Raw genomic sequence first — 24,931 nt, forward strand, 5'->3', positions numbered from 1 at the left:
TCGTAGTGGCTGAGGATCTGGTCCTTCAAGTTAAAAGGGTTGAAATATGCATAAAGCATAAGGTGACATTTTGAGTGTCTCAGATCAGACCATGGACGTTACTGCATTTAAAATGTAGCTGCAGTTTCTTGACTAATGCCAAGGCACTTTTATATTCATGCAGTGATTGTTCTTTATTCTTAAAATAGGTGATTTTGCCTGAAGGTGCAGGTGATATCTTTATGATAATCAGGCTGCACTATCCACCATGTTGCAGCTCATACCTTTGACTGTTGCAAGAACTTTTTATTATCAGCTGTCTTTTTTTGTTGTCTTTCAATTTATAGAATGCTTTTGTAGACTGTTTGTGATTTGCTTGAACGAGAATAAAGCAGGAACAAGAAAAAGAGAAAAGAGATGCACTGGAGTTTGAGTGTTGTCTTTTACTTCCTTTAACTGAGCTGCACTATTTGCTGTTGTGTCTCCAAGTTTTTGAGTCCTTTCAGGTAACATGGACAGTTAAATTGCTTCACTAGCCTTGTACCTCTGCAGAGATTCAGCCTTTTTGCTGACATCCAGGGCTTTCTGTGGTAAAGTGTATAGGATATTATAAGTAATATATTCAGCAAGAATGAGATAACAAAAAGATCTCATATATTTATTATTCATTCAAAATAAAAACCTTGCATGTAGTAGCAGCCACAGAAAACCATAGGCAATCTTTCCAGCAGAGTAGAAGCATCTCTGGCCTGGGCTCCACTAAGGGTGCAGGTGTGGAGGATGGAGCTGTAGCTGTGGCCACCACAGAGGAAGGACAACAACTAGAGGGAAGCAGGAGTTGGGAGAGTTCTGGTTCTGTGTGAGTGCCCCTCTATCTCCCTTCACCATCACTAGGGTCCTGCTGCTCCATGGAGCCTAACCCCTGGCTCCACATGAGTGGCAGCAGCACTGCAGCACTGCTTCCCCAGGCTCTGGCAGAGGCAAAGTGGAGAATGGAGTGGTTTTACTGTCCCCAGGAGTCTGTTGCTTTAGGCTCCTGCCTGCTTTGCCTGTGAGCTGTCTGCAGTGCCACCACTTACCGCTGCTTTTGCTAGGCACAAAAGAGCTTAGATGAGAGGCTGTAGTAATTACAGGAGTGAATTGCCATGGCATAGGAATTTGTGGAAGTGATGCTGAGCCCTCAGTCAGGAGGAGCATTTTAAGTAGATACCTGCTAATCTGCCTGAAACTAGTCTGCTTATTAAAAAAAATAAATATGTACTGCTGCCTGCATGCAATGTAACCCAACTAATCAGCAGTTCCTAGAAAGCTTGACTTGAAAGAAAGACACACTTGACATCCAGATGAGAAATATATAGAGGAGTCTCAACAGGTAATGTTTTGCTGTAACTCCCAGAATTTGTGTGCCTTTGTCACACCTCTTTGGCACAGACCCAGGGAGCTGTCTTTGCTTTAAAGGCTGTATAGGCCATAACTGTGGTTACATTTCCAGGTGCTCTCCTTGCCCTATCTTTTTATCCATTCCTTTAGCTGTGTGTAATCTTGTGTGTCACTGGGGCAGGTGCAATGACTACAGGAGTAGTATGATCAGGCATGGATTTATTAGGTGGGGACAGGGTATGCACATTTATTTGGGAAGAGGGGAGTGAAAAAGGAGAAAGTACTTTGAGGGCCACTGGGTGATGATAGCCTGGAGTTAGATGCCTCAGTATTTCTAGTTTAAGTAGTCTGAGATAGAGATTCTGGCAGGTATTCTGTAATTTTATTTCAATATTTTTCCCTCCATAAATAAAACTTGGTGTCAGATGGAATAATCACCAGAACCTGAGCAAACAACATGCCTGACAGTGATAAGCTGTTCCTTGTGAAAACTCAATGTATAGCTGTTTGGTGGATATTGCAAATTGTGGTACACTTGATGTTTCTGCAATTCTGTTTTCCTTCTGGTTGTTTTCATGTGCATCTCCCTCTCTTTTTCTCTGCTGTGTACAGATGTTCGTATTCACCCCATGGAGCCTATGCCCAAAGCAAACTTGCCCTTGTGTTATTTACCTATCGACTACAGCATCTTCTGACTGCAAATGGAAGCCATGTGACTGCTAATGTAGTAGACCCTGGAGTAGTGAATACTGAGCTCTACAAACATGTCTTTTGGGTTGTGAAATTGGTCAAATGGATGACAGCATGGCTAGTTTTCAAGGTATGTAATTTTTTTAATCATTTTGTTGCTGCGCCCCTGCGTTGTAAAAGCTGCAGTTGGCATGGAGCTGAAGGTGCTTCAGAGCCTATAATAATGCATGGTATTTAATACATTTCTCTGTGCTGATGAGTTGTATAAAATAGATAAAGACAGCCTTTCCCCCAAACATTTTTAATGGAGGGAGTGAGCTGTCACAGTAAGGGGAGGGAATGCTTTTCACTGTGTATGCCCATGCCCTGGTTATCTCTGCCCTGATCCATCAATGTGTCTCTGTGCATGCAGAGGGGCAGAACATCATCCTAATATGGAGCCAGAATATACAAAGTGTTCCTCAGAAATGTCTTGCACACTGTCATGATGAGAGCAGACATGATCTGGCATGGTCTAAATGTACACAACACGTTACAGAGAAGAAGGCAAAGGGAAGAAGGAAGTTGTACAAAGGTGATGGTGGGAAGTGGCTCTGCTCCAAAATGTACATTCCCACACATTCATGCTCTGAGAGGTGGGACAGTTTTCATTTAACACATACTTGTAATGGTACTTAATTTTTTATTATCCGTTCCTGATCTGCGTTAGGAAACTTAGAGCTGTTTGATAAAACATGGGGCAGACCCACGTACAGGTAACATTTTGTACTGGTGTAAGTAGATCAATCTGAAATCAGTTTAGCTGTGTAGGTGTGATCTCCCCATGTGGACAAGCCTTAGGAGGACTTGTGCTGAGAACATGTACTGCTTATAGCTCTTTCAGAAAGTAGTTTTGGATTAAGTAAATGGAACCTGCATTAGAGAAAATTAAATATCCTAATTAAAATGAAATATTTTAGATCAAGGGGCATGTCCTACAAAGCAAATTAATTGTAAACTTTGATATGGAAATATCACTAGCTTTAATTTTAGAAATGAAATGGGAGGCTGAAAGAGTGGCTGTAAAATAAGATGCAAACAAAGAAACCCGTATTTTAAAAAAATAGTATCTTCTGAATATACCTTGAATATTGCAATAAAATTGTAATAGGAATGCTCGTTATATGTAATGCATTCTTAAAGAAGCAGAGTGCAGCTTTGCCAAACCATATACATTTAACTTGTTTTGCCTCTTGTAATTGCCATTTAAATGTGAGTCTTGGGTGGTGGTATTTTTTCATTGGATTTACCTCACCTTGCTAACATAACAGTTTCATGTAGGTGTCTAGTCTGTGCTCAGCATTTCCTCTGGGGCCACAAAATTCTAACAAAATTCCCATGTCTGAGTTTTGACTCTCTTGTTTTTACAGCACTCAATCCCACCCAATTTTATCGGTGTACCCAGGGAGACATTTTTGTGTTATACTGACAGTGTTTAGACACTGAATGGGATGTCACTGAATACATAAAATTACTGTGGATTTATCACAAGAGGGAATCTCATACTTGCAGCTCTACTAGTCATTCTGCCGATAGCTCCTGATCACTTCCCATTCTTTGGACATACAGCTCTAAAGAAATTCTGCCTTACAACAGGTGATGGACAGACACACTGACCTGCATGATGTGCAATGTCTGTACTGCATGAAAAACAAATGTATCAATTGCTTTTTGAGTCAGAATAACTTCAGGTTTGGATATCTGAATGCTTCAGTTATCAAGGTTGAGATTTTCATAGAATCATAGAATCATAGAATCAGCCAGGTTGAAAGAGACCTCAAAGATCATCAAGTCCAACCCTACCATTTTTACTAGACCATGGCATTAAGTGCCACATCAATCACAACATGTTTTTATATAACACTCAATGTGTTTTCCTTCTAAACCAAATGAGAGAGAAACTCTTACTTTCACTCCTCCCATCCTCCCTTAGACTTTTGAGTTACAGCTCCAACTTCTACTCCTGGCTTATTTCTCAGGATATGTCTCTGTATTCAGGAATGCTTCATCCCATAGGTGCACCCTGTTCAGCTACGGAAGAACTGCATCACAAAACAATGTTTAGCTCAGTGGAAAGCTCACGTTTGAAAGCCTGCCTGGCAATTTTAATAGTGATCTACTGAGGGCCATAGTATCAAGTATTCAAGCCTGAATGAGCCTTGTTGGTCTTGTGCGCAAGGGTAAATTTCCCCTGAGCAAAGTAAGAAAGAACATTCAGTTGTCTGAGAATATTAGCTGATACTTCGTAGTATGGATTTCTTCTCCCCTGGAATTTTGTTCCTGAGTGCACTTATATGAATCTTTCATCTAGGATTATGGCAGTAATGCAGTGAAAATTAGGTGATAGCTCTCTAATCATATTGGCTTAACTAACTTTTATCACCCTGAAGTATTCCAGAGTGGTTTCTAAACGCAGGCAGGAAATTGCTTCACCCACTGCTATCTGGCACTTGTGATAGGCAGCACATCCCAGAGAGATCCAGTGAGGAAATGCATCACATCACATTCCCTCAGGAGAGAGTCAACATATTGTTTGATTTAATTCCAAAATATTGTGGCAGAGCCTCCACTGCCTTTAAATGCATTTCTGCCAGCACAGGTCCCAGTTGTATTCAAGTCAAAGACCTCCTAGGGGATGCACTGTGGCCCTTGTTCTCACTGGGTTGCTCATATTTCAGGCAGCTCAGTGTGGTAGACAAAGCTGTTGGCTCAACACCCACCTCCGAGCTGCCTCGAGATATTTAGGTACTTAAACAGATAAACCTACAGTCTTGTAAATAGGCCGTGATACGTATGCATAATTTACTCAAAGTATTAACAACTCAGATTCCTCAAAACTGCAAAACATTATCTTCTAGTCTTTACACGTAGCTCAGAAAAATCTCTGCCAAATCAGTTTGGGTTTTTTTCCCCAACAAGCTGCAGTGAGAGGCACTCCTGTAGAAATAACATAGGCAAAACTAAAAGGTCTGGTGACAGTCATAAAATTTGTGAAATTAATGCCTTCCCTTTAGAAGTAATGGTTTCATTCTTTCTCAGCTCAATGCGTTCACAGCAAAGTCATTGTCTGCTGTGGTACTATTTCTTTACATTTCCACCTTGCAGTGTTTTCTTTGTATTTTTCATAAATGTGAATTGCACCTGTCATACACAAGAAATTAAGTTTATTCCTCAAAAAAATAATTGATTTCTATCCTTATGACTTCTCAGCAAATAAAGGCTGATAAGCTGACACTGTCCTGTGCAGAGTGCAGTGAAGTATGTTATCCCATAGTAATTTTTGACATAAATTGATCTTCTTTTTTAAAATATAAAATCCAAACTAGTAGACTAATTAATAAGATGATAATAGCCTAAAAAGTCATTGATCAGGCATCAGATTGCAATTTAGCTAACTCTGCAACATGCCAGTTTTCGTGTTGGGTTCTGTGCAAGCTGGAAGCTGGAAAGTGCCATTTCCCTCTCATGTATTTCCATTTCTGCTGCAGATATTGAATATTCATTCTTAAGCCAGATGGTCTCTGCTTGTGATACAATTAAAATGCCTTAGAGCAAAATGAAAAAAGTTGACTCTTGTTAATGTCCAATGGCAGGGACTGTTCTTCTTTGTATGACTTCATTATGGCATCGAGGTAGAGACATTTCCCGCACAGTGGTGTTGTAAGCTTCCCTGAAAACTTGTTTATGACAAGCTTGGTGAACATGTCATTATCAGATACGGAGTTTTCGGTCCTTTCAAGTGCCTCGGATTGGTATTTAGGAAGGCATTGTAGAAGGAAGGCTGTGCATCAGATCCTGTCTCAGCTGTCATTTCCAAAGACATAGTGCCACATAAATGATTATTGACTGACAAACTGAAAATGAGTAGGATTAGTGGCCCTGCCAGCCTGTAAAAATGAAGGGAAAGGCTTCAGAAACACAGGCTAGATAGACATCGGCCCATATAAACTAGTTAATTTTTTTCGGCTTGTCAAAATAGGCTTAACTTTAGTGTAATTTTCCTATAACACTTTAAAAAAAATGTTTCCATTCTGTAAGTGTGGGTAGAAAACAAGATCCAAAGGACCTGGATTCATCATTTATGACAGAGGACATAGACATGCAGGTCTTATTTCTTATTCAAACTGTCCCTTTGGCACTGTGAATGTAGTAAATTTATTTCATCCTCCCCCCCAAGGTGTCAGAAGACAAACACATCACCACACAATAATGCCAGCTGTAGAGAATGAGAATAATTAAATCTCACAGCTGAAAGCAGCAATTCATCGGCATCAACATCTTCTGTCCATGGGAGTGTGTGGTCCTCACGTAAAACTAGTCTGGGCCTTTCTCACAAAATGAAAATTCCTTGCAGAAACATATAATTTGCAGTTAAATTTTACAAAAGGTTTTTCTGGTCAAAAACACAGAGAAGAAAACAGTCTATTTTTGTCACTCTGGTCTTCGAGCAGGTCCCGTTTTTGTATGGTAACCATTGGTACAGGGATTTAAGCTTCAGAGCCATAGGGTGTCTTTCTTTTTCTCCTCTAGTAAATATTTAATTATTGGTACAGCCATAGGATGATTTGAGGGTGAAAGATGGAAGGACCTGCCTGAGAAGGCTAGTGAATAAATAATCCATCATTAAGCTCCTAAATCGTGGTGATCTTTCGTTTTGTTCTTGCATGTTAATCCCTGGACTTGGTTAGGCATTCAGGTCCTGCCTGTTTTGGGATGTGTTGATGGAACTTGGCTGCTTTATTTATTCTAACTGTTGAACAGAGTGGCTTCTAAGCACAGATCCTTTTGTGTCTTTTCTAATTTGGGTCAGACCCCTCTAAGGTAGGCTGAGCCTCAGTGCACACCTAAATAGCACTGAACCCTGGTCTTCACTGCACCTGTGGTTCCCCTGCATCCCAGGATATCACTATCTTTGTGCATGCTTTCTCAAGTCTAAGAGGTTAAAATATTTGTTTTAAGAGACATGCTGAGAGCTGTGGGAGAATGTTTCGATGGCAGAAAGTGAAAGATTTGTGTTGCATGCCTTAGTGTGTGGCACAAAAAGGGGTATGGATGCAGTACAAAATGGGTGGGATTACATTGGAGTACATCAGAGAGAGTAAAAGTTGTGGAAGTTCTTGTTTATAGCTCTTATTTGGGTCAGCTGCTGGCAGGATCTATCCCAAACCACACCTAGGCTTGCTAGTGGAGGGTGATAGTTGGAACAGTTCTAAACACAGCATGGAGCAAGCAAAAAATGAAGCAGTGTGGACAGAGATCCATCTCGTGTCCTGTCCCTTAGTTTTGATTAACAGAAGAAGAGTATCCCTTGTTTTGTTTGGTTGTGGGTTTTTTTTTTCTTTTCTTTTTTATTTTTTTTTCTTCTGACTGTGAAATGGGAAGACTGTCTTCCATCTTTCAAAATTGTTCTCAGGACAGGAACATGGTCTCCATGTCTAATGTTGCCTGCAGGATTGACCCTATTTAGGCTAGAAAAATGGTCTAAAGAAACACAGGTTAAAGCTACACTATGCCTCGTGTGAAAACACATGCTGTGTGAAATTGTTTTGGAATGGTAAGCAACTGAAATGTTGGAATTATACTGAAAACAGGTACTCGTACTGTGTAAGAAAGGGTTTATCCCTAACTCAGGTGTGGTGGAGGATTGCTGATTTAACCTGACAGCTCAGGCAGATTATTTAATTTTATGTGAAAGGTTTAAATTTGTATCCAAAAGACTGAAAAAAACAGTCTCTCCTTTCCTGTCATGAGGAGAGAGTAAATAAACAGTTAAGAAATTATGAAAATATATGAGCCTAACCAGTGTTAGCACATCAGCACCTATCATCCTGTAATCTGTAACTGTTTTCATATTCAGAGCCCACAGAGTTAGTTAGGAAAGACATTTTTCATCAATCAATCAATCTATTCCCTGTTAACATTTCTCAGCGGTACTTTCCTACACATTTGGTTAATACCTTTGTGTGGTAATCTATGCCAGTCAGACTTGTTGAAAATGGAGTAAACACAAAAGAGGAGGATAATTTGCTGTGGATAAAACACACACCAGGGACTCAATACTGATTCCAGTCAGATTAAAAGAAGGTAACCACGACGCATCTAATGTAAAGATCTCAAAATGGACGCTGAAAGATTGGAGAGTTAGAGAATCTTGAAATTTCGACTAGACCATTAGCCTTTCACTTTCAATACATAATATTTTAAGTTAGGGGTTATAGCATCACACTACTGTAGTTCTTGCTCATGTATCAAGGAAATTCTACCTCTATCACCATGTACTTAAAATTCTGTTTTCTTGTGGTCAGTAGTACAACACTGTTGGAATTGAACCCACAGGCAGCAGAATACAGGGCAGGCACTAATCTTTCTCATCAGTATCTTTCAGAGAAAGAACAAAAGAGAGAGGAAACAAGTCTGGCCCCACTGAAATGATCCATTCAGCAAGGGTAGGACCAGGAGTTACAGGCAGCTTCTTCTCTTCCATGTGAAGGAGTTGTAAAACTGAGTTAAGGAGAAAGACCACTGGCTTCCCTTGGAAAATCCTCCAAGTGAGCTTATGGGGGGGCAGCATTTTGGAATCAGAGATTCTCTAGTCAGGAGATGCAGAGGAGGATGTTGTAGAAGTACATTTTCATGTGTATATACGTATATATATACATACATTTTCAGTGGTTATCGTGAGCTTTCATAGGTTGACAGAAAATGCAAAGTTCTACCAAGAAGCTGAAAACATACTCTTTTCCAGTGGTCTAAGGCCTCTGTGCCTGGAAGCCACCTCTGACAGGTCTCTTAGCTCCTACATGTCTGCAATATGAATTCCTGCATCAGAGGTGTTCATCCAGTGATCTCCTCATGGTCACTGCTAGTACTGGACCTACCTTATCCTAAGATCAATACCTACAGTTGGCCAGGTGACTAAAGTCCCTCAAGTGCCAGTTTATTCCTGTGAACAACCTAGAGGTCCTCTGGTGACTAGCTCAGCTGTAGATATCTGTGCTGTATAAAGGTATAAAATTAGTTAGGATGACTCCCTTCCCAAGGTACAGGGCATTAAATTTGTGTTATTTTTTAAAAATGAACTGAAGATAGCATGGTTTTGGATGTGCATGGGAGAGAATAGGAACTGGAAAGGTGTGTTGTAATATCTGGGGCACAAATAATCTGCTATCGAGCTGGTTTTTTCAAGTGGCAGCTTTCAGGTGTTTGGTATATGTATCAGACCATTTCCCATATAAGTGGAAAATGTGCTCATGGGCAACTACAGGTGAGGAAATCCCAGTCACTTATGAAATGCACTTCTTGTATATGTTTATAATCCATTGTGTGCCTCCACTATGACAGGCACAGGTGAGGAAATCCCAGTTACTTATGAAATGTATTTCTCATATGTGTTTACAATTCATGGTGTGCCTCCACAGTTTATCACATAGATATCGCCACACATTTACATGGGTAGTTGTGTGTACTCCCTGTTTGTATTTATAGTAGTGTAATGTATGTATCAAGAGAGCACCATGGAGAGCAAGCACCACCCATTATTTCACGATGATCTAGAATCAGCAAATACCTTTTAAAATGTAACAGGATAATCTGCCACCCAATTTATGTCTTATGAAAACTTTCAGTTCAGAAGTCACTTGAGTAACTCTGGCTTTAGTAATGACTATAATGATTATGGTTGCAAGCCATAAACTTTTATGTTGCACTTTAGAAAGGTTACTGAGACACTGCAAGATGGAGTTCACATGGTTCTTTCACTTCGCATTATGTTCTCAGCTTAATACTTGGGATTTGGTGGATTTTAATAGGTAAACATGAGAAGGGAATTTGCTGTAGCTCCTCTGGCTCCCATTTTTTTCTAAAAGGAACTTGATTGTAGATGTGGCACAAACGCAAATCATTAATACAATCTGTGCAGAGTTTGTGGTTTGTGTACATTATTACATTTTTTAACATTCTCTTTAAATTGTGTCTGTGAGTCTCTTCAGGGAAAACGACTACGTCTGCCTGTTGCCATCTCAGTTCTGGGGAAAGGGGAAGTAACCACAAGGGTTGCATTACCACAGACCAGGTGCCCTGTGCAAAATACAGAACATATGCCGAAGAGGATTTAGATGAAACCTGAGCAATGTGCAATAAAACAAGAATGAACTTGGACAGATTATCAGAGATGGGATATATAGCGATATTTGTTTGACCCCATCATGCTGACCTATTTTTGTCACTGGAATAGGAAGGAGGTGCTGCTGGTCTTCGTTGCTCCTAATTGCTTTATTGCTCATGGAAGTGTTGGAGGTAGCCACCACCAACTCACAAGGTTAATGTACTTTTTTATCACTATTTTATCCAATTTAGTATATCTGTTAACTTTTGGAATGAATAGCAGGGGCCAGAATTGGTGCCCTGTGCCTGGCTGCCCTGTGTTCCCAGAGCTTTGCTGTGAGACTCACTGTGCAATGGTTTCCCAACCACATCCCATCCCTGCAGCAGGCAGCAGTGTGCTGGGGCTGGCTGTGTCTCGGGAAGAGGGGTATTGATTGACTTATTCAGTATTGTCTCCTGCCAAGCTCAAGATGCAAAATTCAGTCTTCCACAGTCTGCCACTTGTCGTATACTATCCTGAGATGTTTAAAAATGTAGAAAGAGAAAAGCTGGCCTGTTATTTTTGGAGCTCAGAGTGTAGAAAATAAAATTACAGACTACAAGTGTATTTTAATAGGTGGCTCCCACCTGGCGTATTGCATTCAGCTCTGGGGTCCCCAGCACAAGAAGGACATTGACCTGTTGGAGTGAGTCCAGAGGAGGGCCACCTCTTCAAAATGGTTAGATGGATGGAGCAAGGAAAGGCTAAGAGAATTGGATTCAGCAGGGAAAAGAGAAGGCTTTGGAACAGCCTTCCAGTACCTGAAGTGCGCCTACAAGAAAGATGGAGAGAGACTATTTACAAGGGCATGTAATGATAGGACAAGGGGGAATGGCTTTGAACTGAGAGTATGTTTAGATTAGATATTAGGAAGAAACTCTTTACTGTGAGGGTGGTGAGGCACTGGAACAAGTTGCCCAGAGAAGTTGTGGATGCCCCATCCCTGACCAGGTTGAATACGGCTCTGAGCAACCTGGTCTAGTGAAAGGTGTCCCTGTCCATGGCAGGGGGTTGGAACTAGATGATCCTTAAGGTCCCTTCCAACCCAAGTCTTTCTATGATTCTAATAATGACATAGGAGAGACCCTATGGGGCAACGCTCCTGTTTTTTTGTCTCAGGGCTGTACATTGTGCAGTTACAAAGGCTATTTTAATGACTGCCCAAGCTATAAGTCTAGGTCATTTCACAGAGAGGAGTTCAGTTATCACAAGGTTTATGCATCATGACCAGTAATGACAACTTAGGTCCCCATTATCCTTTGGATATAAAATGATAACCTCCATCATCATGAAGTTTCTGGTACTTCCATCAGTGGCTTTGTACAAGTGTAGCTGATCAGAACCTGTTAAACAAGTAAATAAGACATATAAACACCCAGATCTGAATCCTACTGCATATTCCTGTGGCAAGGATTATCTGATTTGATTTTGTATTCTCTATGTGGAATACTGTCCTTTTGTAAAGCATGTAAAACATCTCTGATCCTGCTCCTTAGAGGTTCTCCTTGATCTGAGGCTGGCCTTTTATTTCTCTTGCCTGGTTTAGGTTTGTGGCACATGTGTCCTAATTTATATGCCTGTTATCTGGGGAAGTGGATTAAGGCTGGCACAGATACACTGAACCCTAATCGCTTTAGAGGGCCTGCAAATCTCCAGAGGTAGTAAAGTACTTCAAATGTTTATAATACTAGATTCAGCTGATGTTTCTTGAAATCCATTCAAGAAGCAGATGTAGAAGACAAGAAGCAGGGTATTTTACATAATAATTTTTTTCTAAATAAAATTGCCCTGTTAATATTGTTTTATATACACTTAGTGCTCAGTTTTTGTTTTGGTGGTGTGGTGGGGTTTTTTCCCCTCATATTGAGGCAAGCCTCAAGGACCATTTTCACTGCAAATGAAATTCCATCAGCCAATATCTTGGCTGTACAACTTCTCCTATGAGAGTTTTAGCCCACTTGTTATAGTGCTAGGTCAAAGGCAGATTGCTGGTAAGTCACCTATTTTCCAGCTTTTTGAAAAAGTGATAAAATATAAAATGTGTTTGTGCTCAGGTACCTGGATTTGTCATCTCCAGGACACTACATAGTGGTTTGCTCAGAGGAGCCAAGGGGATTACAAAGTACCTCAAGTGCTCAGAGGCAGCACTTGTACATGTGATGTATAATCTGTCCCATGCTCTCCTGGCTGGAAAGAAAGAATTTGCAGTGTTAGAGTCATTAGGCTTTGTAGATGTGAGCAGGTACCATCCTGCTCAAGAATGGTAGCAATGCTGTCACTGTTACCATAACGACAACACACCTTTCATCTGCTGATTTCACTTAGACTCTGCAGAATCTCCTCGCAACTTTTTTTCTCTCTTTATTGGCAATTTATATCATGATATCTAGCAATGGTCATTAATCAAAACAAACAGGAATTATGTTGATTTTAAGGAAACGATTTAGTCAAGAATGAGTTGAAGCAAACTGACTGGAAATGTATTTACTTTGAGAAACTGAGAAAGAAATAGAAGAAAGTAGGAAACGTCCTTCTAATCATTAGAATTGGACTCTGGAAAAGGCTTCCACAAAGTGGTAACTATAAGAAAGCTGTTGTTTTTATGATGGAGTTTAAATAGGTTTATGTAGAAGATCAGCTGATAGGTTACCTGCAAAACTAGATCAGAGATGACCAAGAGGTCCCTGAAGTCCCGTTCTTTCTGAATTCTTTTCATATTTAGAATAGTGGAATTTTTTTCCCTCAGGATTATCTGTTTTGCTCACAAGCTGAAAAGAAAAAATGCCAGTATAAGGGTGCAAAAGTGAAGATTTGCCAAGAAACATCCATTTTGATTTTGAACTTGTTGAGTATCTGCTTCAGGAAAACCTTTGGTGAAGATGTGCCATTCCTGCACTTAACCTCCATCCTCACCTTTCTAGACAGTATTTCCAGCTGTTTGCTGATGGGCTGTGTTGAACTATCCAACAGTCCAGTCCTGGCTCTTGGTTACAGGAGAAAAGGGAAGATGGGAGCTATGGGTCAGACTGAAGACCCTTCAATGAAAATGAGATCTTTTATTGCCCTGGTCAAGAAATCTGTGCATGCTCTTATAAAAATAAAAATAGCCAAGGTAAATTGTAAACAGAGCTGTGGAGATAGTCAACATAGCTATCTGGTTAGTCTCTAATCTGGGTTACAGCAGTGTTCTTCACAAAGTTGGTCAGTACTCAAGAGACCCCTTTCAGCAGAGAGGCCAGGCAGCTGCAGGCAACAGCATGACCCTTGTACAAGAGACCACATCTTGCCCTGTGTTTCCATAAGCAGGTCAAGGCCATTGCTTTGGGTCTTCCTGATTGACTGCTTTGCACCTGAAGTACTCTCAAGATGACTAATACTGGGGAGGCTTGTAGTCCTGCTGGAAATGAGCTGAAGAGCTGACTCCAACAGAGTGTCCAAAGAAGACTAGTGAGGGTTAGCATGGCAAAGATTTCCATTCCTATAATGTCTAGAACAGAGAGTTTGGTTCAGGATTTTATGTAAGGGAAGGAAAATTATTCTTATGTTCCTGTTTTGGGATGTCAGGTCTGCTTCACCTGAATTGGTAATTCCATTGCTCCTTTCCATGTTTTTCTAATGAGGAAATTATACTGCATGTTTTAAAATAAACCAACCAACCAACCAACCAAAAACCTGAAATACATATTTTCCTTTTTTTTGTGTACTCTTTTATTGAAACCACTATGTGGTATTTTAGGGACATCACAACTGAGTTTTTGATCTTTCTTGGATGGGTCTTTCAAATCAGAGCAATAGACCTGCTGTAAACTACTGAGCATGGATCTGTATGATAGCTAAGATGTGTCAGTTCTCCAAATGACTGAGTAAAAGCTTTGCCTCTGATATGATTGACTGTCTAGATCTCAAAATAAATCCTTTGGATTATACAGAAAATTTAAACTGTCAAGAAATAAATGGTGTGGTGAACTGAAACATAGGTCTCTTAAGATGCCCTCAATTTAGCTGTATTTCAGTAATCTCTCATTCACCTTTCATTGCTGTCAGCAGCCTGTGGGGTTTCTTTTACATTTATGATGGCAGTATCCGTCTATGAATCATGTCACTGAGATTCATGGTGTTTTGCCACTGCAAGGAATTACTAAACAGTGCATACTTTCTCTGGTAAACACTGCATTGCTGTGTCATTTGTACCACCAGGTATTTCTTCATGCAAATATCTTTCTTGCATTAAAAAAAAAATTCCTTTTTTCGCTGTGTGGTAGGTGGAAGGTATTTTTGTTAAGTAAGTGCTTATAATTTCATTTCATGTTTTCCCATGTTTTCACTGTCAACATGTATTTCTCTAAAAGCTTTATTGACAGTAGGTATTTACTGACAGAATTTTGCAACTATAATTATGGTTGCACAGCACCTTTATCATAGAAAAATAGATATATTTAAGATGCAGAAAACTGAAGTGCTTTTCATGTTTCAGGGTCCCTTTGCTTAAATCTGTGGATACTATATAATTTTAATGTTCAAATATTACTTTCAAGTATAGAACTTTTTAATATGCAAAAATATATTAATAAAACCCGTAATTTAATTTTTAATCATACACTAAACAAAAACATAACCTACTGTATGTTTGCAAGTTGAACAGATATTATTAAGTAGCTATCAATAATATTCTTTCACTGTTAACCTTAGTCGCCTGCAATACATTAGAATTTTTAGGAAAGAGATAAATAACCTTAACAAAATGCAAAGTGCTGAATATTTTGGAACACTGCAAGATCCTTTTCATTCGATCTGCTGTTTGTTATTGCCACTGTAGATTATGGATGAGACCACCTGCAGTTGTCTTCAGGTTAATATACTTTTGAAATGGAAGAAAGGGCAGAGCAGCTGGTGAATGGTCACCCAACATCCATTGCAAGCCTTTAAAACACCTCTTCAGTGGGGCTTCTTAATGATGGAATACGGAGGGCTGGCTTTTCTGACAGCCCGTGGAATGTGATAGATGATAGTAACCTTTTCTCTAAATTAAACTGGAAAACCAGGAGCCAGCAGGGCTGAGCGCTCAGAGCTTTGGAATAGCAGCTCCTTTCCTGCATCTCACCCCATAAATACATTTTTAGCATTTATTTTAAAATTGTGTGAGTATATTCTGGGTTGTAGTCTCATCTCCATTTCATCGAGCACACTCCACCCTTTAGAGTTTTGAAATAGTTATATTTGTACTTATTTAATGCAGCAGCAGTTAGCTCCAACTAGAGTACTGTCTAGATTTTATTTCCTTTTCACGACAAAAGTAAGCATTATGAGTCTGAGCATCTCTCTACTACTTGCAAATAAAGTGTATGCTGAGAAAATCTTCAATATTATAATTTCTCAGACTTGCCTAAATAAAAGGCAAAAAATGTTGAGTGAGTTTTTTGAAATTAATTTATATTTTCAGAGAAGTAGTTAAGGAGCATACTTGGCTCAGGTATCTATTTTTGCTTAGAGAAACATTTTCTGTAAAAACATGTTTTCAGTGCTGTTTTCTCTTCATATTTCTCTTTGTGGTTATGTTTGTTGTTTGTTGTTTATTTCTGCTGTGATCATCTGCAATTATTTGTAAATTCTTCATAAGATTAATCTAGACCAGGAGAGGAATCTCCCTGATTTTGTAAGAATCAACCCACTTTTCTCCATTTTATTATGTTAGTAATATGAAAATATTGCTGTTTTCTTCTGCAGAGCTGTAGCAAAACACCCAAGTCTGGTTATTTCTAGTCACATCTGGGCATTTATCCTTTTGAAAATCTGTCTCCTCATTGGGTGCTGCTGGTAACTGTTGTCAGATGTTCAAGTAGCTGTGATCCTATGGCAGGCATGAAGTTGTTCAATTTGTTTTTCCTAAGCAAAGACCAGATATTTGCTCTAGGCTAAGCAGAACTGATTTGTAGTTAAAACCTAAAGTAAAGTAGCATCATTTCAGGCTGTAAACTAGGCATGTCTCAGGACACATGTGAATCAAAAAGAAAATTGTGAGAGCCAGAAGTAATCATCTTCTTCAGTGCCCTATACATCTGGGGTATATGTTTATACAAGTCAATAACAGTTGAGTTATTCTCTTCTCTGTATTAACAGAGGAGAATTCAGATTTTTACTTTGGACTACTTCATGCTTTTCTCCTGCTCTATGCAGAGAGAGTGATAAAAACAAGTCAAAGGGCTTTATTTAGAGAATTAGGCCAAAGAGAACTCATCAGTTCACTGTGGGAGCCAGTGATAAGTCTGTCTCCTGTGAGACTTCAGCCAACATTGAGGCACATCAAGTCCAGCTGTGGCCACCTCAAGTATTCCAGTTGCTCTGAGCTGTAAACCATTGCACTGAAAAAGAAACTGTGAAGTCTTTAAAAATTTGAAGTCCTGCAGGGTTATACTGGACCACTGACTGGTGAGGTCTTGATCATTTTGTGACTGACAATGTCTAATGCAAGAAAGAGCTTTGCATGGAGTCCTGTGACTACAGAGCTCTGGTAATGGTCATGCCACTGCTGGTAGTGAGACTTATCCATCAGAAGTTTAGATTTTTCAGTTTATTCTGGTGTTTTCAATATATTCATGCTAACCTTTAATATATTCACAGTATAACGGGCAGGAAAAATTACACTGCCACTAAGCAACAAAGGCAAATATTGCTGAAGAAATTTTAAATAATGTGCAGATCTCTACGGACATTGATTCATGGGATCAATAATTGTTTGTGAATTGCAGCCATTTTTTTCTCTGAACAGAGCATTACTCCTGAAATAGAGTCATTACCTATTGATTAGCTCTATAGTAGTTTTCATGCGTCAGTAGCGCAAATAAAACAATAAGTAGCACTTAATTTACACTGATGTGTAAGATCTGTACATTGTTCATTAATAACTGAAGGGAATCTTTAAAATATTTTTTTATTGCACAGACCACATTGACATTTTCAGTAGCCAGAAGTCTCAGGATAAGTGGAAAAAGTCTTAAGGGCTTGTTTGTTTTTTTAAGGGGTTTGGTTTGGTTTGGGTTTTTTATTGGGGAGTTGTAAATGTCCTGCTGTCTTAGGACAGGGCTGCAATAAGAACATGTTTGTCACCATTTAGTGCTAATGTAATTTCTTATTTTTCCTACTGTATGACTCTCCACTTAATCCTAACTGTTGGCAATGAGCTGCTATTTGATTAAATGATGATACCTGAGATTCAGCCAGGAGAAAATAATTAAAACCATTTGTTTTACAGACTGTCATCAGCTATTAGGGATTAAACAAGTATAAATTAAGTGGGTTTTTTCCCCAAGCCATGTTACAGACCTTGCAAAGTTCACAAACAGTTGTAATCCTCTTTTATTGAACACAGATTTAAAAGTAAAGGTCAGTTATGTTTTGGACGCTAAGGAGTTTATGTAATTGATAAAAGCCAAACACTTAGATTATTTTTATATAAAAAGTGTGCTGCTGGAAAATCTTGCTTTTTGACTGTGGCTCTCTTACACAGCTCAAGAACTGAAAGTGAGCCACATCAGCTCAGCAGGTGTTTGCAGAGCAGAGAGGGCTTTGCAGCTCCTCCTTCCACCTGCAGGAGCAGCTCATCCGTGGCCCTGCTCATAGTCCTTCTCCGTGTGTCCAGCAGTGCAACATGTTGTCACACCACCCTTTTGACACCCCTTGTGATTCTGCTCAAAAAAGGGCCCTTATTTCTGCCCTGCTCAAAGGGCACCATTTCTCCTTTCTTCTCAGATTTGGCTGGGTCAATGACAACCTGGGTCAATTGACAAAGTTTCATCTGATATTTCCCTCCCCTTTCTCTACTATCAAAAAGCTTGGGCTCACTTGTTTACACCAGAGATGGTAAATGCCATCTGCCTCAAGAGCTCATGCTTTGAGGGCTGCTCTCTACCCCTTTTTGGTTTCTGAAGGGGCTCAGTGACATGGAAGGGTGATCTGTGATCTCAGGAGGGTGAGTGTTGGCTCTGAACCCTCCTGTCCTGAGCACCTTCCTACTCCACACAGCATATGGGCTGCAAAAAGGAACCTGAGCCAGTGGGGCAAGTGGCACACTGATGTAGGAGCCACACTTGGTGAGGCTGCAGTGAGGGCCTGGCAAGAGGCATTTAGGAATTCAGAAGGAAAAGGGGATGAAAAAGCACTGGGACTATCTGTGAGATTGTTGTGGGGTGTGATGAAAAGGCAGGTGGAGAAATGGATGAAAGTTTTGTCTGCAGATGTGCTTTGCATACCACCTAGAGAAACGGAACCCTAATCTTGATTGGAACAATTCAATTCTACTGTGAAGTACATGTCAAAAAGCAACAGGTGGCTGCAGAGCTGTGCAGACTTGCAGGTGAGGAGCAGAATTTTAAGCAAGCTGCAGTGTGGGCAGGAGAGACAGAGGGGAGGGCTGGGACAGGTGGGCAACACTGGCATTCAAGCCTCTGCTCAGACCTCAGCCTGTGTTTTTACAAGTTAAAAGCAGTTACTTAAACCACAGCACAGTTCTGCATTTACACAAGTGGAATTTTGCCTGGGAAGCAGAAGTTGAATCATCTGAAGCATTGCTGCTTGCAGTGCATCACCTCCAGCAAAGAGGAGTCATTGATTGGACTCTCAAGGCCAAAGGATGTGTGTAGCAAAATAGCATTACCAAAAAGCATAGCTCAATGAGCTCCCTAAGCAAAGCACCAGATAACTCTGTAACGTGTATTTATCAGACCACAAAGCCTCACAGTATTTGTTTCCCATTCTAAACAACTGCTCTAACCTTTTAACCAAAAAGTCCTATGAATTCCAGTGCAACAGGAACTCTCCTGGGGAACATAATGAAAAGAAAAGGTTAATTCTCACTATGTCACTTTGGCTGTTGACAGTTCTGCAAGTCTCAGGGCCATGGCTACCTTAAGCCCTCAGTCAGTCCAGTATCAACAGCCCAGTCAGAAACTCTCTGCAGAGAGAGGAGCTAGCTAAGAATGAAATAAAAGGAATACGAAGATTTTCAGGAAGGTTGTTGGGATTTTTAATGTTCTTGCCCCACAACTTCTTGGGTTTTACATTTTTTGAAAATAAAATATTGTGGAAAGACTTATTTATAATAAATTATTGGGGAAAGACCAATAAAATGTTGGGGAAAGAATATTGGTGTGTGAAAGGGATTAAATGTTTTTCTCCTTTCCAGTTTTTCATTGTTCTACTTCAAGTAGTGGGATTTGACCATTTACTATGCATCTCATTCTGGAACTTGAACCAATTCTTCCTGCAACATAAGCCAGGACAGTCAATTTAGTCCTTCACACAGAGGATTGGGGTATGTCATGTCGCCTGCACAGCAATGTGACACTTCTGCTGTGACTTCTGTCATCTGGCAAAGGAAACAGGAACACGGAAAGGACCACATCTGTCACCAAATCCAGTCCTGACCTTTGCAATGGATACACAATTTTTTTTCATTCCATCTGCTACCTTAATGAAGGTTTGCAAAGAAACCTTAGAAATAAGCCTGGATAATAAAATTAACTACTTCAGCATATAGTAAACCTGTGTCTTTCTACTTAACAGTACTTAACAATTTTCAGTACATCCCACTTCCCTGCTTTCCTCTGTCGGTTCCATTGGAAAGACCTAACACCTTTGTTTTTCTCTCAGCCCCTTTGCAAATTAATAGCACCTCTCCCTGGGCTAACACTCACCTCTGCACCATGAGAACCAGCCTGCCCCTCTTTTAGACAATTTAGCTGATTAAATGTGATAAGTTTAAACTCATAAGTTATTGTTTTCAAGATGGAAGTTTTTTGCTTCTGTTTCAGACCTTGGGAAACATTTGTGTGCCCAAGGGTCTGCATGTTTGCTCTCTCTATAATGAGCTCTGCAGTAACAGATACGATGCCTCAGATCTTGCCTGACATAGTTTTAGAGACATGACTAATCTAATTGAAATCAATGGCACTATTTGCCTGTCCAAAGTTATACATGTTCTCTGGGGCTCTTCTGAATTTAAGCCATTGATAGACTGCTTTGCAGATAGTAAAGAGTGATTGATTTAAATAAAGGGATTTAAGTTATGGAGCTAAAATTCACTTTCAATCTACACAACAAAAAGCTCAATTTGAATAATCAGATTCAGTCCTCCTTTGTGTTTGGATTTTTAGTTATTTTGTTAAAAACTAGTTGATCCTGGTAGGTTAGTAAGCATTCCAATATGTCAATTTTCAACTGAATATGGCCTTTGCCTTTAAATTTAGTTCCTCTCTTGAGTAACTGAGAGGATAAGCTACACAGACAGCTCCATAATCATATGGTTTCAGAATCTGTTATTTCATTACTTTAGCATTCTGACAGAAAGTGGGAAACAGTAGTTTTATTTACAAGATGGCTAAATTTTATTTCTTTTTACAAACTGCTTCCAGATGAAATAGAGTTTAATTAAAATGAAGAGAACTGTAATTTTAAAGGGTTTTATTACTTAAGCAAAAATACCCTGAACTTATCAGGAAATATTGAGGATGTGTAACTTATAATTACTGACTTGAGCTAACTAATCCTGTTTACTGTATCTGTCAGAAACATAGGATTAGAAAATCTGAGCCACTTTCACCTAATTCTATACTTTCACTAAAATAACTATAGCAAAAATAGTCTAGTCTTCTTGTTTTCCATCTTTGCAGTATGTTACTAGGGACAGATCTAAATTAACCCCCTTGTTTATATCTTTTTGGTTTATCATTCAAGATTGAAAGATTTCAAGATTGAAATTATGGGAAATATAGATTTCCAGAATAAGATTCTTCTGTCCCCACCACTTTTATCTGTCTTCCAGTTTGGTCTTTCTCCTCTCAGTTTGGGGAATATTGCAAAACTATAATTTAAACACAATAACTATGCAGAAAACAGAAACTCAGAGCAGTTGGGACACGTACAGTGCTAAATGGTTGTCCTGGTTTGGGCTGAGATAGAGTTAATTTTCCTCTTAAGAGCTGTGACAGATTTGGATTCAGTATGAGAATAATGTTGATAACACACTGATGTTTTAGCTGTCTCTTGGTGGTTCTTGCCCTAAGCCAAGGACTTTTCCCATGCTCTGTCAGTGAGTAAGTGCACAAGAAGCTGTGAGGAAGCATGGCCAGGTGTGCTGGTTTGGGCTGGAGTTGAGTTAACTTTCTTCCCAGTGGCTAGTATGGGGCTATGTTTAGGATTTGTCCTGAACACAGCGTTGATAATACAGAGATGTTTTGTTATTGCTGAGCAGTGATTACACAGAGCCAAGGCCTTTGCTGCTTTCTGTACTGCCTCCCTGGCAGGGAAGTTGGGGATGCATGGGAGATTGGAAGGAGATAGTTGGGATAGGTGACCCAAACTGACAAAGGGATATTCCATACCATATGACATCATGCTTAAATGTAAAGTGGGAGGAAGAAGGATGAAGAGGGGAATGTTTGGAGTGATGGTGTTTTACACAGAGCCAAGGCCTTTGCTGCTTTCTGTACTGCCTCCCTGGCAGGGAAGTTGGGGATGCATGGGAGATTGGAAGGAGATAGTTGGGATAGGTGACCCAAACTGACAAAGGGATATTCCATACCATATGACATCATGCTTAAATGTAAAGTGGGAGGAAGAAGGATGAAGAGGGGAATGTTTGGAGTGATGGTGTTTGTCTTCCCAAGGAACCATTCCGTTCCGTTTCAGATTTTCTCTCCCCTCCCACTGGTGTGGGAGTGAGCAGGTGGCTGTGTGGTGTGGGGCCTGGGGTTAAACCATGACACCAGGACAGCTGACATGAACTGGCCAAAGGGATATTCCATACCATGGAATGTCATGCCCAGTATATAAACTGTGTGGACTTGGCCAGAAGCCACTGATTGCTGCTTGGGGACTGACTGGGCCTCGGTCAGTGGGTGGTGAGAAATTGTATTGTGCATCACTTGTCTTTCTTGAGTTTTATTTATCTCTGTCTGTCTCTTTCTCCTTGTAGTTAAGTTTTATTATTACTAGACTTAAGTTCTTTTCTATCATTAAACTGCCCTTGTTTCACCCATGGGTTTTATCTTTCTCTGATTCTCATCCCCATCCTACCAGAGAATGGGAGGTAAGTAAGTGATGTGGTACTTGGTTTCCAGCTGGGTCTGAGCCACAGCAATGGTATTTGGCAGTCTGCTTGAAGTTTCTTCCTTCCAGCCAGCTTAGTGTCTTCAGGGCTGCCACATTTCAGTCCTACAGAAAGGTTTGGAATCAGCAATGGGGAAAAGGAAACAAAGGCTGAGACCCAGGGAGAGGATAAGCACTGCAAGGTGAAGTCTCTTTTTTCATGCAGGAGATTTGTGTGGAGCAGACCCTTCAGTGGGACATACTGCAGCCCAGCTAGCATGCCACTGCAGTGTAGACCTAAAAAACTTGGGTGAAAGTGTATTTTTGCTTTCATCTCTCATATCTTCCCAGGCATGTTTTCATCTTGCACACTATTAATGTGGAGATCTAGCACCCAGTCATCATTTTGAGTTCCTTTGTGTGCTTCACTATTTCTGGTCCTCATCTTTGCTAGCTCAGGCACATGGCCTACCTGAGTCCTGGTGGAGAAGTGTTCTCTGCTGATCTTACCTGGTGATCCAGGAAGGGATTTGTACCTTCCCACTTGAACCATCTGGTTTCAGCAAGTGCCTCCAGTGGGGAGGAGAGAAACTGAGGCTGTCAGCCAGCCTCTCCCAGCCCCACTGCCTGGCTGAGCCCACAGCTGGGAAGAGCTCCACTGCTGTTTGGGGTGCAAAATGGGGGTTGTAGCAATTTAAAACAGAGGAGGCTGTGAAATAGCTGCTGGCCTATGTAATTTTGGCTTATTTAATTTTGTCTATGTTCTGTACAGTCTTTATTTCTTTTTGATCTCATCATAGTTCATAAAGGCTTTCTATATTGTGGTTATATTTTAAATATTTAGGAGTTCCGTGCTCATTCTGAGTGCTTATAGTAATTAAAAAAAATTAATAGTCATTTTAAGAAAGTTGTGAAGTTGGAGATATGTCAGTTTCTATTTTCTAAGAAGGGAAAATGAGATACATAACTTCTCAAACATTAAACTGTAAGTAAAAAAGTAGAGTATGATAGGGGACTACACATCAGAAGCTGCCATATCTTATGCCTGAAGTCTTGAGTTTTCACCAAAAGCCAGCAGCTTTGCACAAGCAGGCAGGTAATAAATTGTTCAGAGGTATATGCACTCAGGAACATCCTCTTCAGCACCTTGAGCCTTGCTGTGTCTCCTACTCTCTGGGGGTGGTGAAAATACAGCTACCACTTCAAACATAAACACTTCTGTGTGCTTTTCTGTGTTGTTTTAATTGCCAAAATCTGGCTTCATTTGAAAGAATTTAGGAAACTAAAGATGACCCATGGACTGGTATAAGATAATGCACAGAAAAACTAAAGCTGTAAGGTTTTTTTTTTAAAGGTTGTTTGTTGTTTTAAGTCCTCTTTAATTTTCATCCATTCACATTTCAATTCATATTTAAATTGTGCTTTCAAGTGAAAAATTGGGCATACATTATTAAATGATGCAGATGTTCCAGCACTACCTATCAAAGAAGTTGCATCTCCAAGAGCTTTATTAGTGGGAGGAGTCATATTATGCTCTTATTCATATTTCCCAGATAGTAATAGTTCAAAACTCAGTAGAATTAAAGCCTTCTGTAGATGATAAATATAACAGGATGCTTCCTTACCATATATGTAGCATGAATACTAAGCAGTAATTCAGTATTTTTGCTTAATAATAGATCAGTCTACATCTCAGAATGAAGATTATATTGAATTGCTGACATGACACTGTAATTGGGGCCATCAAGCTGACAGCAAACAAATAAAATGTGTGTTTTCCTTTAGAAACACAGAAAAGGTGTTGCAGTCTAGTGTGCAGGGCATCAGGATTAAGATTTAGGAGGCTCAGTCTTTCCTCATCTCTTCTCCTGACCTGCACATTTGCTTCAGTAAATCTCCTGCCTGTGTGTGAATAGAGATGTTGCAGAAAATCTCAGATTATGTGAAGACACCCAAGGCAATTCCCAGTGATTTAACTCAGGTGTCCTCAATAGGTAACTACAGGACTTCACCTGATTTCCACAGAGCTGATTAAACAGAGTGTCACTCCCAGAAGAGGCCTCAGCATTTTGTAAAGTATGTGCACTCTCTCAGCTCTCTCCACCTATTATTGCCTGCCTTATACCCTAGAGACTGGATGTTCTTCCAGCAAGTGACTGTCTCTGGATGTCTATGCAATGTCCAGGGCAACAGGCTTTTATCTGTCAAATTCTGCGTAGCGTTACCAAGCTGAGCAAGGTAATAATTGTAATGTAATTTCAGTGGCTGCAGTGATATCTCAGTTCTGACTTTGAAGACATCCCTCTCTGCTGCAAAGCAAGCTTAGGGATCAGCCTTCAGGCAAAGTAATCTTCCTCAATGAACTTGACAAAATGAATAAAAGACTCAGTTATGATTAATGCCTTTGACCCAATGTTTCAAGTCCCTGTTCAAATTCGGTCATGTAATGTTGGGTTCTGGTTTCCATTTGAAAATTGCTTAAAAGTGAATGTTATTGTTTTAGTTCTCTATTTCAATGTCTTAGAAAATGCAAAGTATGGATCCACAAACACTCCTGCTCACATCACTGAGGTTATATTGCACTTCTAAGTGAGAGAGATTCAGTTTAAAATTGACATG

At 39.9% G+C, this 24,931-nt stretch overlaps 1 protein-coding gene across 1 annotated transcript in view; it reads left to right on the forward strand.

Moving 5' to 3' along the window:
- DHRSX (dehydrogenase/reductase (SDR family) X-linked) overlaps positions 1 to 24,931 on the forward strand; it is a gene marked incomplete at its 5' end in the record, with an annotated part of 43,655 nt that overhangs the window by 13,095 nt on the left and 5,629 nt on the right. The window contains one exon of the mRNA XM_009076866.1: positions 1,972 to 2,179. Coding sequence (XP_009075114.1) covers positions 1,972 to 2,179 — 208 coding nt within the window. The remainder of the gene's footprint in view (positions 1 to 1,971; positions 2,180 to 24,931) is intronic.

The sequence above is a fragment of the Acanthisitta chloris genome, unplaced genomic scaffold (genome assembly GCF_000695815.1).
Source record: "Acanthisitta chloris isolate BGI_N310 unplaced genomic scaffold, ASM69581v1 scaffold1156, whole genome shotgun sequence".
NCBI lineage: Eukaryota > Metazoa > Chordata > Aves > Passeriformes > Acanthisittidae > Acanthisitta > Acanthisitta chloris.